Below are 15,075 nucleotides of genomic sequence, written 5' to 3' on the forward strand. Positions count from 1 at the left end.
GATAGCAACATCTCAAACCTTCTTTCATAAATCTATTTTGCTGGACTGTGTAGGGCTATTCACTTTATGCTTCATAAATTCAGTGTGGGTTCAACTGAACTTTAGGCTATTATTGTTTGATACAATTATTTTATTATGTTTCACAGTCTATATGGGTTTGACGTGATGAGAAACATTCATTATGTTGTTCCAGGAGGTGAAATCAGATTCTGATCTACAGCATACCGGTAATAATGTCGGCTATACTTGTCAACGACTAGGCTGACTAACTGTCGTGGACAACAGAAGTTGTAACAAACAGGAGTGAGCCTGACCTTGGTAGCTATCTGCTGCCCAATTTAACAACCGATGCCGGTCCTCCCTCCCTCCTCCTCCCCTCTGACAATTCTCTATTCGCGGTCCCCCTCTCCCTCCCTCCCTCTCCCTCTCCCTCGAGGTGCTATTGTCTCGTTTCCTGTGGCCGAGCAAGTCGCCCTGCAGCCACACACACACACGCACACGCACACACGCACACACACACACACACGCGCGCGCGCGCGCGCGCCAAACAGACAGACAGGGGAGACTGCGCGGTGGATTTGATGCGTTCCCATTTCCACAGTGTGGAGGCAAGTCGTCAAGATACATACAAGACATTGCGACTGCAGGATTTTTGCGAAACAAGTCCATTTTCTTGTCACAACTTCGCACCGGTGAATTTGGAATATCACATGGAATCAATACTGTTTGGTTAACGATATAGAGAGTAAAAAAGTATGGAGTTTTAATTTTGACAGCTGCACCTTCACTCTGCTGCCAAGCTGCCGACAGGGAGAACGAGGTGAGCTGTCAGCAACACTTTCGTTAGTTGATAAACTGATGGGTTGGATTGTTGTGGTTGGGCTACTTGTCAAAGACAGCTCTACTAATAAGACCGAATGCGACCTGCAGTAAATGCAATAATTCACAATTACCCTATGGCGCAATGGGCAGAGTAGCCAACCGGGAAGCATTAAAAAAATTAAATAATAATGTATCACAAAATCTGCTCATCAGCACAGAGGCATCATAGAACATCACTGTAACAATATGCCCACACCTCTGTGTTTATTGTGATGGATGCACTACTGAATAATTCATTAAACCACTGAGCCCAGGTATTTCTTATCATAGTAATAACATTGTCCATAATGCTTTACATTAGCTGTAATTAGTCTATAACCAGAAATTGAAGTCCTAATCTTGAATATGTTTGACCATCTAAAATGTGGGTAGCCAATTGACGTAGAGATGGAAATATACTTAAATTTTTTTTAATTGTATTTACCCCAAATACACGCGTCTGTTTTACACTACGTGTAAAAAAAAAAGGCAGACTTGGCCTTCTAAACACAGTCCTTGTATCAAGAGCTTGGTCAATAATGTTGAGGGAAAAAATTATCCTTTTATACTATTTTTGGTTTTCAACAGTGGGGCTACACTTTTTTGTTTACATTTGGACTGCAGATTGGGCCTTTAAGACATAGCCTGTTGACGGTATAATACATGATCGTATGAACGTGTTACATTTCAGCAATACTCCAACAAACAAGATGAACGTGTTACATTTCAGCAATACTCCAACAAACAAGATGAACGTGTTACATTTCAGCAATACTCCAACAAACAAGATGCGCTGCAATAACACAGGGCGTGTTGTCCCTCACTAAAACTAAACACATGCAGTATTAAAAATGGGTTAAAAGTTACACCATCTGACCTAAAACTGTGTCGTTACTAACACACACATGTATGTGATACGATTAGATTAGATTGGATTAGATTAGATTAGATTATAAAATTGAAGGTGAAGAAAGAGCTATATGTTCATAGTTTGAAACTGAAGCCTCCCTGGGTATTTTTACATCAAGTTTAAGTTTAAGTTTATTTATTTATTTTCTACCCATGGGACAGTGCACATTAATCAACATCTTCAGTTTCCACATCAATGTAATAATTAGCTATTGAGCTAGTATTCATCTGTAGTCCTTGCCTACCATGCATGTCTTTATGGTGTGGGAGGAAACCAAAGTACCTGTAGGACTAGATTAGACTAGTTTCAAATGCATTGTCATCATCGTACAGCACAAGTATACAGTACTATGAAAATAAGTTGACATCTAAGCAGAGTGCAGGGTAACAATAAAGTGCATTAACAATTGCCTATACAATGTGCAAGTGATTAAATGTGATATACAGTATATAACAAAGCTACTGAGTAAATATGCTAATCTGATGTACAGTATTATAGTATTATTGTACATGGCTATCATACAGAGTTAAGATAAGATATTCCTTTATTGATCCCCTTGGGGAAATTCAGGCATCATAGCAGCATGGAGGAGGGGGGAGGGGATGTACAGGTAGTAAAGAAGCACTATATGTGTATATGTGTAGACTATAAGTTGAGGTAGGTAGTTGTGATTACAGCGTAAGACAGCTGTAGGCAGCGAAGGCAGTAGAAAAGTATAAAGTGAGTATAGGCAACAGAGTTCAGAGTTTGTACGGTATGGGCAACAGAGCCTAGAGAGTATTGGCATACTTAGGGACAACACACTATGTCTTATTTCAAATAACACATGAATGACCCAGATGTAGTCAATTATAATTAGGCACAACCATAATGTATCATAGAGCATGTAATAAGGGCAAGCGTTTGGGAGTGCTGTTTTTCCTGTGTTCGCATGGATTCTTTTTTGTGATTAGCACATGAATGGGTTTGTTTCCTAATGTTAACGTGCTCTAAACGACCTGTGGTTTTGCCCCAGTCTCCCTGTGTGAGAGAAGGGAACAGCTGGAGGCAGGAGAGCTGAACCTGATACAGCAGAGCGGCTCGGAGCCTGTCTGGCCCTGTGGTCGTCCACTGCAGCTGTCCAGGTCCTGAGCCGCTCTAGCCTTTTTACATGAAGCTGAGACATAGCATACACACACACACACACACACACACACACACACACACACACACACACACACACACACACACACACACACACACACACACACACACACACACACACACACACACACACACACACACACACACACACACACACACACACACACACACACACACACACACACACACACACACACACACACACACACACACACACACACACACACACACACACACACACACACACACACACACACACACACACACACACACACACACACAGATCGGCCTGCTTCAGTATGAGTCTAAACCAGTCTCTTTACTCAGTGGGACTGAATTGGAAGTAGTTGTGACTTCAGCTCCGAGGCAGACTGACTGTATAGAAGCCAGCTGTAGGAACACCATGGGCTCACTGAGAGGCAGGACGCCTAGCCTGGCTGGGTCAGAGCCATGGTACACAGAACCCTACAGAGCCTTCTGTGTGAGAGAGAGAGAGAGAGCGAGAGAGAGAGAGAGAGAGAGAGAGAGAGAGAGAGAGAGAGAGAGAGAGAGAGAGAGAGAGAGGGGAATTAATCATGTACATATAAGTGTGTGTGTGTGTGTGTGTGTGTGTGTGTGTGTGTGTGTGTGCGTGTGTGTGTGTGAGGAGTCATTCATATACTGTATACAGTATGTGAGTGAGTGTGTGCACTTGAAGTTGACTGAATGTGTGTGTGCGTGTGTGTGTGTGTGTGTGTGTGTGTGTGTGTGTGTGTGTGTGTGTGTGTGTGTGTGTGTGTGTGTGTGTGTGTGTGTGTGTGTATGTGTGTGTATGTGCGTGTGTGTGTGTGTGTGTGTGTGTGTGTGTGTGTGTGTGTGTGTAACAGAGGTCCGTGAGTAATAAACGTGTGTGTTGTGAAGTGACTGTGGCAGTAAGCGGGCTGCGAGTTAAACTCACTTCCCCATAACAGGGTTAAGACACACAGACGGTACCCAGGAGTGAATTCACCTCTTAGTGCAGCGGTCTATGTTGTCGCCCACGGCGTGGGAGACCCGTGTTCGAAACTGGCATTGACATTTAACACAACACAGAATGAGTAACATACGATCGGTCACACGTGTGTGTGTGTGTGTGTGTGTGTGTGTGTGTGTGTGTGTGTGTGTATGTGCATGTGCGAGCGTGCAGTGTGTGTGTGTCAGAAGGGTACAGTGAGTGTATTGTAAGCTTTTAGAGAGGCGTGTGAAAATCCAGTAAAGATGTCACCGAGCAGCTGGACCGGCCTGATGGACTGCCTAGTCATACAGCCTCGCCTGTGTGTGTGTGTGTGTGTGTGTGTGTGTGTGTGTGTGTGTGTGTGTGTGTGTGTGTGTGTGTGTGTGTGTGTGTGTGTGTGTGTGTGTGTGTGTGTGTGTGTGTGTGTGTGTGTGTGTGTGTGTGTGTGTGCGTGTGTGTGTGTCTTGTACTTCTATCGTTGTGAGGACCACATGTCAGAGAGAGAGAGAGAGGTCATTAATCGGCATGCATGCGATGCATGTATGCGATTCGTCTCTGCGATTAACCCATCCCGTCGTCCTTCCCCCCCAAGGGCAGCCGGGAGCAGACAGGCGCAACGTGAGCCACGTCAGGGGACCAATCCAAGTGCTCCTGTCCGTCTTCGTCAAGGACGCCACAGCGTTAGCGATCTTGTTGTTGTGCATGTTTTTCCATTGGGTTTTATGTTATCGGGAGGGGAAACCCTTGCGAGCACGGGGAGAACATGCAAACTCCACACAGAAAGGCCTGAGAGATACCCCACCTGGGTAACTGGCATCATGGAAACCTGGTCCCCAAGCGGGAATCGAACCCTGGACCTTCTTGCTGTGATTTACACCACCACTACACCACCGTGCCGCTCTTAGATATACACATAGATATAAAGATGAGCTAAATCTGTTAAAGGATAACAACAGTATTTTTTTTACCTGGAGTCTAGTCGACTGATAGGGTCCAACATCTTTTAAGTTGATCCAGTATTGATCCAGTATTGATCCAGTGTTGAGCCATCTTGCTTCAGTCGGGGCAAGTGCTCTCGTCAAAGGACGGCACAAATCAAAAGAGCAAATCTTTGGCGCTGACAGGCTTAGAATGTTATGAGAGCTGAATAAAGAGTCATATGGAGGACATCAACCAGAGGCCCTGCTCTGTGATCCCAGTGGCGGGCATCACGGTTGTTGCTGGAGGAATACAATGGGAGTCGAGAGAGTTGAAGGAAAGTGTCGAGCCAAAATGCTGTCATCTGCCATTTTGGTCCCTGTCAGCCGGGTAGATAATACAGTAATAGAACAAGCAGGAAACCATGCAGAGTGAGTGGGTAGGTGAGTGAGTGAGTGAGTGAGTGAGTGTGAGTGAGTGAGTGAGTGAGTGAGTGAGTGAGTGAGTGAGTGAGTGAGTGAGTGAGTGAGTGAGTGAGTGAGTGAGTGAGTGAGTGAGTGAGTGAGTGAGTGAGTGAGTGGGGGCGACAGTGCCTTGGTAGGTATAGTCGTCTGGTAATACGGAGGTTCCCGGTTCAATTCCCACTCCTCCCGTGCAGCGTGTTGAAGTGTTCTTGAGCAAGATACTTAACTCCTAACTGCTCCCGATGAGCATGTTTGCACCGTGCATGGTTGCCTCCGCCGTGAATGTGTGAGTGAACATTTTAGGAACAAAAATTGTAAAGCGCTTTGGATAAATGCACCATTTACCATTTGAGTGAGTGAGTGAGTGAGTGAGTGAGTGAGTGAGTGGGTGGGTGAGTGGGTGAGTGAGTGAGTGAGTGAGTGAGTGAGTGAGTGAGTGAGTGAGTGAGTGAGTGAGTGAGTGAGTGAGTGAGTGAGTGAGTGAGTGAGTGAGTGAGTGAGTGAGTGAGTGAGTGAGTGGTAGGTAGGTACTGTATATAAGATATATTATCCCTCTTATCCGGAATGCTATCTCTCCATCCAGATAGTTTTGATCTGATGTCTAGTTTTAGAGATATCTTCTGTCACTCCACTGAATGGCACTCGGTTGGCAATCAAAAAATACATTTGAAAAACGTCTCTTTTGAGAAGTTATGACCCGGTTACTCAAGATGATCCACAGACTTAGCTGTGAACAGTTTCATTTAGCAACTAGTCAGTACACCTTTAATATTAAAGCATGCCACAGTAACCCCTGTTCTTACCGGTGACTAAACAACGGATGGGCTACAAAAGTGCTCATAACGCCAACGTTATTTGACAACAAAAAACGACACATCCCATTGTCAAAGTAGAAAGCACCTCCTCGCACTGTTGAAACAGGTCTGACAGTATCTGTCTGCATCCCTGCCTGCCAGGGCAGTAGAACATCAAGGACCTCCGTCACAGAGAGGCAGGTGTCTGAGGGAGGGTCTCTCTCTATTGAATAGGAGAAACATGCTCACAGAAAGAGAGCTGATCAATACAGATACAGTATCAACACAATTCTGACTTCTAATACAAAATAGGCCTCATGCAATTTTTTTCCATGATTTTTGGTATGGATGAGAACATACAATTGAGAAAAGGTAAATCTGGAAGACATTAAACAGTATACTGTACGTGTCAGTGCGGTGCAAGGCTCCTCTACTTTTAGAGACCTCAACCATGTTTGTGGTGTAAACAGTTTTTGAGTAGGCTAATTGAGCACCTCAGACAAAGAATCATATACGTTTGTTTGAATTTTTCAGAGGAACAATGTTTTCAAACATTAAATTACAGTGTTGTGTTCGTTCATAGTTAAGGACAGTAGAGGTTGAGTACTTTATTATCTAAAGATGGTAAGTTAAAGTGTTGTGTTCATTCATAGTTAAGGACAGTAGAGGTTGAGTACTTTATTGTCTAAAGATGGTAAGTTACAGTGTTGTGTTCATTCATAGTTAAAGACAGTAGAGGTTGAGTATTTTCTGGTGATATATCACATTCACACTCTCCAAGTGATCTGGATTGATTTTGAAAATATGTCCAAAAATGGCTTAACAAACTTTATATGGTTCTTCAGTGCAAGGGTCCAATCGTTGAAAATATAAAACCACTGAACTTAGACCAGCCTTATATAAAAAAGTGTACTGCAGGAAGAGGTTAATATTTGGTGGTAAGATGAAAGAGAATGGCTTCCTAATCTACATGGGGAATGTGTATTTCCCCCTAGCCTGGCAGACAGAGCCTTGGCATGACTCAGCCACTCCTCTCTGATGCCCTCCTGCCCGCCCCTGTGGCATGAGAACTGCCCTCCTCTGAGCAAAATGGAAGGGACTGCCATGCTATGCTGACAGATAACACACTAAACATGCACACACTCATTTCCAGACACCCCATGTGCACTATCATGCACACACACACACACACACACACACACACACACACACACACACACACACACACACACACACACACACACACACACACACACACACACACACACACACACACACACACACACACACACACACACACACACACACACACACACACACACACACACACACACACACACACACACACACACACACACACACACACACACACACACACACACACACACACACACACACACACAAACACACACACACACACACACATACCAAATAAACTGTTGACGGTGTGTTGACAGTTAAGCCGCCAGGTGTCTGTGTTTATTTGGAAGCAGCTGGTTGCTCTGGGTTGGGAAGGGAATGTGGAAGGGAAAAACATAATCAGAAGAACACTCTCAATCAGACATAAGATGGATAAAAAACAAAAAAGGAACCTTCACTTTCATTTATGTCAGTTGATTGCAATTATTATAGTTTATGTGGCAGAGAAATAACGTGATAATCATCGCATATGTTTACCCATATATATCAGGGACCAACCAAAATAATTCTGGGGTCCCTATTGATATCCGATCGGTCATTCTCCAACGGACTTACGACAAAAAGGGCTTTCTCTTAGGGCCATTTGAGACCTTTTCGGGCAAGACATGAATATAAACAATATATTATAATATAATATTAATTATATATGTTTTATTGGGACGGTTGGTGAATCCCAAAATCGCGATTTGTGTCACTCTGCAGCTTAAAAAAAAAGTACATTATTAAAGTAAAGTTAACACTGCTAGACCTCTGGAAAAATAATCACCTGCTAAACCCAAACAAAAAGCCATGCTAGCAACCGACCATGCTGCTGTTTTTATGTTTAATTTCTTTTTTAATGTTTTTATGTTTTTATGTCTTTCATCGAGGACCACCTTGGAACTAAGTGTTTTAAATAATGCTTTTAGGTGATATCTTCAGGAAAACAAATCGGTCATGATAATAATTTTTTATGATGTGTTTGTAATTTCCAAATAAAAATCAAATCAAATCAACACCAAAACAAGATGTGGCTGCCGGTGTTACACCGGAATCTGTGACTAATCATTTCAAAAACGTTGGCAGGTCTGAACTGAATGTTGTTATGTGCATGTTGCGTGCATGTATCACCTCCCTACTTCCCATTTCTCCCACGACGTGGAATGTACGTGATTGGTTAAACAGGAGAGGTCCTTTTTTCTTTGCTCCAGTTTTCAAAAAGAAAATGGCAGCTTGCTCACTCGTCAACTCTTTTTCAACCTAAAGTTGAACCTAAAATATATTTCTGACAACATTTGACTACTTTAGAAATAGGGCATACATTTGCAAGATCATGATTCATATTTGAACGCCTAGTTTGACAATTTGATCCAAACTTAGTTTGATGGTACAGCATATGAAAATTACGATAATTATCGTATCATATGTAAGCACACCATTGTTTTGGTCGACTACACAACTGGCAAGTATGTCATACAACGTAATGTCCAAATATCAGAGTTAGCAGCTCTGCTATATTGTTATTATAAGGATAGCATTGCTGCTGTGACCGGGCAGCCAGGAGGACCTATTTCCTTAAATTATCTATTCAATTAGCATTAAAACTTGGATTGTGTCGTTCATATTGCCATACTTAGTGACCCTTTTATAAAAGCAATAGCTCACTTAAGGCTGTGATATATTATGATTATAATACATAGCTAAGGGGGTTGTTGGCCAAACACCGCCCCCTAGCTGTGAGCTATTGCTTAAACATAAATCATCCATACTGTAGGTGTGTTTGTCTCATAGACTCAAGTAAGATTCTAAAATAGGTCTAACACATACTCAATATTGTGATTGTACTAACATTCCCTTTTTTTTTTTTACTTGTGCATTATTGGTCGAATAAATATGCTGCTACCAAAATCCTATACCTATATATCACTTCTCTCATTTGTGTTTTTAACAACTGGACTTGTTTGTTGCTTTAGTCCTTGGTTTTATTGTGAGGAAGTGACCGTGTCTTTTCCACTATCCGCAGGAGGACCGGCCAGCCCTGTTCCCCTGCATCCTGAGTGTGTCTTGTCTGCATTTGCGTTGTGTGTGTGTGTGTGTGTGTGTGTGTGTGTGTGTGTGTGTGTGTGTGTGTGTCCACAATGGCCAGGTCGGGGGTCTGCCTGGTGGACCCCCCGCTGACGGCTCCATTCCACTGACACCTTCCCTGCCTCGCCCCAGCCCCCTGCGGCTCTAGCTGTATCTCGGACCAGAGGGTGACCCCCTCCCCGCCTGAAGCCTCGGCATGGCCAGCCTGGTGCTGAACGAGACGGGAATGGAGGACTGCGGCATCGACGACTCTTTCAAGTATGACCTGTACTCGGTGGTCTACAGCGTGGTGTTCGTGCTGGGTCTGATCACCAACTGTGCCGCACTCTTCGTCTTCTGTTTCCGGATGAAGATCCGCAACGAGACCACGATGTTCATGACAAACTTAGCGCTCTCCGATCTCGTGTTTGTCTTCACGCTGCCCTTCAAGGTCTTCTACAACGTTAACCGCCACTGGCCGTTCGGAGACGGACTGTGCAAGGTGTCGGGAACGGCCTTCATCACCAACATCTATGGCAGCATGCTCTTCCTCACCTGCATCAGCGTGGACCGCTTCCTGGCCATCGTCTCGTCTACCCCTTCCGGTCCCGCTCGGTGCGCTCGCGCAGGAACGCGGCACTGGTGTGCGCTGCCGTGTGGCTGACCATCGTGGGAGGAGGGATATCGGTGACCTTCTTCTCCACCATCAACAGGGCCAACCGAGCCACGGCCTGCTTCGAGGGCTTCTCCAAGAGCACCTGGAAGAACTACCTGTCCAAGATCACCATCTTCATCGAGGTGAGGATAGGGAGGTAGGGAGGGAGAGAGGCAGGGATGGTGGAGAGGTAGAGATCGAGTGGTGTCATGTTTGAGATCTATAGAAATATACAATGCTTGCTTTTGTATAATCCTCCTAATTGTTTATGATAATACCCTATGAAGTGCCAACCAAATTCAAAGCATGGGGGTTTAAACTTGATGTTCTTATTTGTGGTTCCATTCCCAGATTGTGGGCTTCCTGCTCCCCCTGCTGGTCAACCTGGTCTGCTCCTCCCTGGTTCTGCGGACCCTCCGCCGCCCGGTGGCCGCCGGCCACGGCTGCGACAGCAAGAGACGCGTCCTGAGGATGATCGTGGTCCACTTGGGCATCTTCATCATCTGCTTCGTGCCCTACAACTCCATCCTCTTCCTCTACGCCCTTGTGCGCACTCAGGCCGTGTCCAGCTGTGCCATGGAGCGCTTCGCCCGGACCCTCTACCCCATCACGCTGTGTCTGGCCAGCCTCAACTGCTGCCTGGACCCCGTGGTTTACTACTTCACCTCGGAGAGCTTCCAGAAGAGCTTGACCACGGGAGGGAAGGGGTCCGGGTCCAGGCCAGACAGCAACCCACGCAGCGACACGCATGCCAGCAGCGACACCGAGACCCAAGACGCAAACGCAAACGCAAACACGCTCACTACTACAGACACTCACATGCCGGCCAGCAACGGCAAAGAGACAGGGCTCTCTGAGACTCAGTTCTGACACAACACTGAAGAAGGGAGAAAGAAAGAGAAAGAGCGAGAGAGAGAAGAGGAGGCGACTTGTTGCAGAGTTTGAGTTTGAGTCTTGAATTTGAATTTGAATTTGAGTCTTGAATTTGAATTTTAATTTGAATTTGAATTTGAATTTGAATTTGAACGTGACTGGAGAAAATAAAGCCATCAGCAGTTCTGGTCCTGGAAGTGACAAAGACAAACACATATCTGAGCAGATTAGTTAAATCTTTAGGTAAGAGCGGAGGTATGGCCTGGGCTTTGCGGATTAACCACCACAGCAGAGCAGAGGAATGCGTGTGTGTGTGTATGTGTTTGTATGTGTGTGCGTGTGTGTGTGTGTGTGTGTGTGTGTGTGTGTGTGTGTGTGTGTGTGTGTGTGTGTGTGTGTGTGTGTGTGTGTGTGTGTGTGTGTGTGTGTGTGTGCGTGTGTGTGCATGTGTGTGTGTTTATGATGCAGGAACACTTGGGACCAGAAGAAACCCAAGCACTCCAGGACGGTTGTGATGGACCAGGGCCTTGCTGCCTCTAAATGAGACTTAAGCCACAATAAATACAGTATCTCAGGCTTAACTGTATAGACACATTATGCACACACTCACATACACACATGCACGCACGCACACTGGGACACACACACACACACACAGACACACACACGCACGTGCACACACGCACACACGCACAAATGCACTGGATTGCAAATGAGAGATTTGTGTCAGTATTGTAGAAGTGTACTGTTGAGTACAACACGCTGAGCCTGTTTCATTCACAGTATTGCTTGAGGTGTGTTACATTACATGGTTTTAGAGTGACTTGTTTTGACACTACATAGCGTGATGATTCATTATCGTTGTAACACAGCAGCACATTGACCTGCTGTGTTCAGTGTGTCTCACATTGAAGTTCGAGGCTATTAAATATCTGCTCTGAAATGCTGGCTCGGCTGTATTCTTTTGGTACAGTCCTCCCCCCTCGCTTCTACTGTTGGTTCAGTCCACCATAACCTAAGCAGGTGCGGCCATGTGTTGGTAGAATGCATATTTGAATCGATAGGGGGGTTGTTATACGTCTGTATTTTCCCCAAACTAGCTAATGTGAACTTGTGGAGACAGAGGGCAGCTCTGATCTGACCGGAGACCTTGGCCTGTGAGCCGCTGTTTGGATCAGGGGCCAAGCGCTTATTATGACTGGAGCAATGGTCCATTGTTTGCCTCTGAATGAGCTCTCTCTGCCTTAATCTGGCCTTAGACCACAGATCTGCTCTAAGTCTCTTACACACACACACACACACACACACACACACACACACACACACACACACACACACACACACACACACACACACACACACACACACACACACACACACACACACACACACACACACACACACACACACACACGGATGTACACACACTCCAAAGTGCACACAAACACACACGGTTGGCTGCACATTCATGCCATACAACACTAACTGTTGCATTTGCTTGTTTGGCACAAAACATTGATTACATTTGCCAAAATCCAGGCGAATGTGAAGTTGTTTTGTATAAGAAAGTCGCTGTGTTTTAGTGACTGAGCCATTATACAACATGTTGTTAGAGACTTTTGTGTGTATAGGTATAGTAATATATTTACATTTTCATCTGCAAAAGTCTAAAATGCGACAGGGAATGCGAGTGCTCTCACCACTAGACTAAGCCACCCACCCTGATACAAACACAGCAATACTATGATGATGGTTCGTTAGTGGTTATGGTTAAGCTATACAGTAAAGTTAGGGTTAAGGTTAGGCTTACAGTTTGATGGTTATGGTCAGTTTAAGGTAACAGTGTGGTTAAGGTTAGGGTTAAGGTTTGGGCAAGGCTATCAGAAAAGTGTGTCTCAGTAGTCTCCAGGTAAAGGCACTTTGTTCCCCAGTAGGGGAGCTCAAAAGTTTTCTGAAAAAGGTTAAAAGTTCAAACCTTTTTTATATGTAATATATACTTATTTGTAATATGTACACAATTTTGTAAATACATCAATATATTACCTATGGCAATAACATGGACACACCTTTTTCCTGTGGTTGATTAGTACTTTATTTCCATATTTTAAGGGCTGCTCATGGATACTATGGCCTGATTGTGGAATGTAATAAGGCCACTGTTTACAGGAATCTGCTGTGAGGGACTGATTGATTGATTGATTGATTGAAAACTTTATTAACAGATTGCAGAATGGGTACAATACAGTACAGCTCAATACACACAATTGTTAAGGGGATGCAGACCAGAGAAAGACTTTCGTCTTGTTTACATCAGGGTCCCCCATTTTCAATTAATCTGGACATATATGACATACATGACATACAGATAGTCAGTACTGCTACATCTATACATTTATGACATACCAGATTTGCAAATACAGTACTGTTTGTGATACAGAAGGAGTCAGGAAAAGGGAGTATATACATTTGACGTAGAAACTGTACATTGGAGGAGGTTGGGTGGGGGGGGGGTTGGGTACACTGGGATATTGACAACCATACTGGGTAATCTACATTGGAGGTGGTTGGGGGGGGGGGGGGGGGGGCACACTGTATATACAAGCAAAACTGTACATTGAGGGGGGGGGGGGGGGGGGGGACACTGTACAAACAAACAAAATTGTACATTGGACTATTGACAAAACCATACTAGGTAAATGACTGTACATTGGAGGGGGTTGGGTTAGGATATTTACAGGGGCCAGTGTTGAATTGCAGTCTCCCGTAGGTGTCCCTTGAGAGAGGTTTTGAAAGTGGGTAGTGATCCACATTCCTTTACAGCTTTGGGTAGGGCGTTCCACATTGATGTGGCATAATTGCGAAACGTGTTTAGTCCCTTATTTGAGCCGAATCTGGGTTTAACATGATTTGTGGAGCTCCCTCTGGTGTTGTGATCGTGGTATTCACTGACCTTTGGGAAGTATTTTGACATGTACATGGGTACCTTGGTCGTGTAGTGTATCTTGTAGACCAGGCCCATTGCAAGTTGCTGTACTCTGTCGTCTACTCTAAGCCATCCTAGGTTGTCAAAGTGGGCAGGGGTGAGGTGGGTTCTAGGAGTAAGGTCAAGCAGTAGTCTGACCAGTTTGTTTTGAGATGTTTGTAATTTTGTTTTTAGCGCCTTTGAGGTGCTTTGGTACCATGAGGTGCAAGCATAGTCGTAGTACCCCTGAATGAGTGCTCCTGCCAGAGTCTTCAGGGTATTCTTGTTTACCAGAGAGGAGATCCGGTACAAGAATCGAGTTCGTTGGTTGACTTTTTTTATTACATTGGATGCCATTTTGTCACAGGAGAGATTAGCCTCTAGGATGGAACCCAGGTAGGTAATTTCATCTTTCCTTGTGACAATATTGTCACCCACTGTAACTGAGAAGCCGTCGGTCTTGCTGAGTTTGTTATTTGAACCGAAGAGAATGGACTCTGTTTTGCCCATGTGTAATGATAGTTTGTTATCAGCGAGCCATATGCAGATTCTGCCTAGTTCCGAGCTGAGGGTTTTTTCAACCTGTAACTTGTTCTTGTCAGAGACCAGCAGGGCTGAGTCGTCCGCAAACAGGAACAAGTTGCAGTCACAAGCTGACGACATGTCATTTGCATAAATTAGGAACAGTAGCGGTCCTAGTATGCTTCCTTGTGGAACACCACAGCTCACTGTGAGGGGGGGGGATAGGGTACCGTTTACCTCCACCATCTGTTCCCTCCCCTCAAGGTAGGATTGCATCCAGCTCACTGATAGACTATCAAAACCAATTGCTTTTAGCTTGTCAATCAGAATGGAGTGATTGACCGTGTCAAAGGCCTTTTGTAGGTCCAGCATGACCATGCCGCAGTATTTGCCTGCGTCCACCTCTTGTTTGATGTGGTCATTCAAATAGAGAAGGCATGTGTCAGTGGAGTGGGATGTTCTGAAGCCAGATTGGAATTCGTAGATTAGATTTTTTTCCGCTAGGTACTTTTCGACCTGTTCGTAGACTATTTTTTCCATGACTTTCGAGATGGAGGTGAGAATAGAAACAGGGCGGTAGTTGCCTGGGTCTAATTTGCTGCCCTTTTTGTGCAGAGGGGTCACCCTCGCAATTTTGAAGTCCTTGGGGACGTGTCCCTGTTTTATGGAGAGGTTTATTATGTGTGTGATGATTGGGGTGATGGCGGCTGCTGAGTCTCTGAGGAATTTGGAAGGGATGTTGTCGTGGCCAGTGGCC

At 44.8% G+C, this 15,075-nt stretch overlaps 1 protein-coding gene across 1 annotated transcript; it reads left to right on the plus strand.

Annotated features, from left to right (window-relative positions):
* Nucleotides 1–607: 607 nt before the first annotated feature.
* lpar4 (lysophosphatidic acid receptor 4) lies at nt 608–11,288 on the plus strand. Its single transcript, XM_084331874.1, is given in 4 exon segments — nt 608–820; nt 9,266–9,892; nt 9,895–10,104; nt 10,313–11,288. Coding segments are annotated over 3 exon segments (1,098 nt in total). The 5' UTR covers nt 608–820; nt 9,266–9,523; the 3' UTR covers nt 10,832–11,288.
* The last annotated feature ends 3,787 nt before the right edge of the window (nt 11,289–15,075 follow it).

The sequence above is a fragment of the Notolepis coatsorum genome (assembly GCF_963971535.1).
Source record: "Notolepis coatsorum genome assembly, chromosome: 16".
NCBI classification, from domain to species: Eukaryota; Metazoa; Chordata; class Actinopteri; order Aulopiformes; family Paralepididae; genus Notolepis; species Notolepis coatsorum.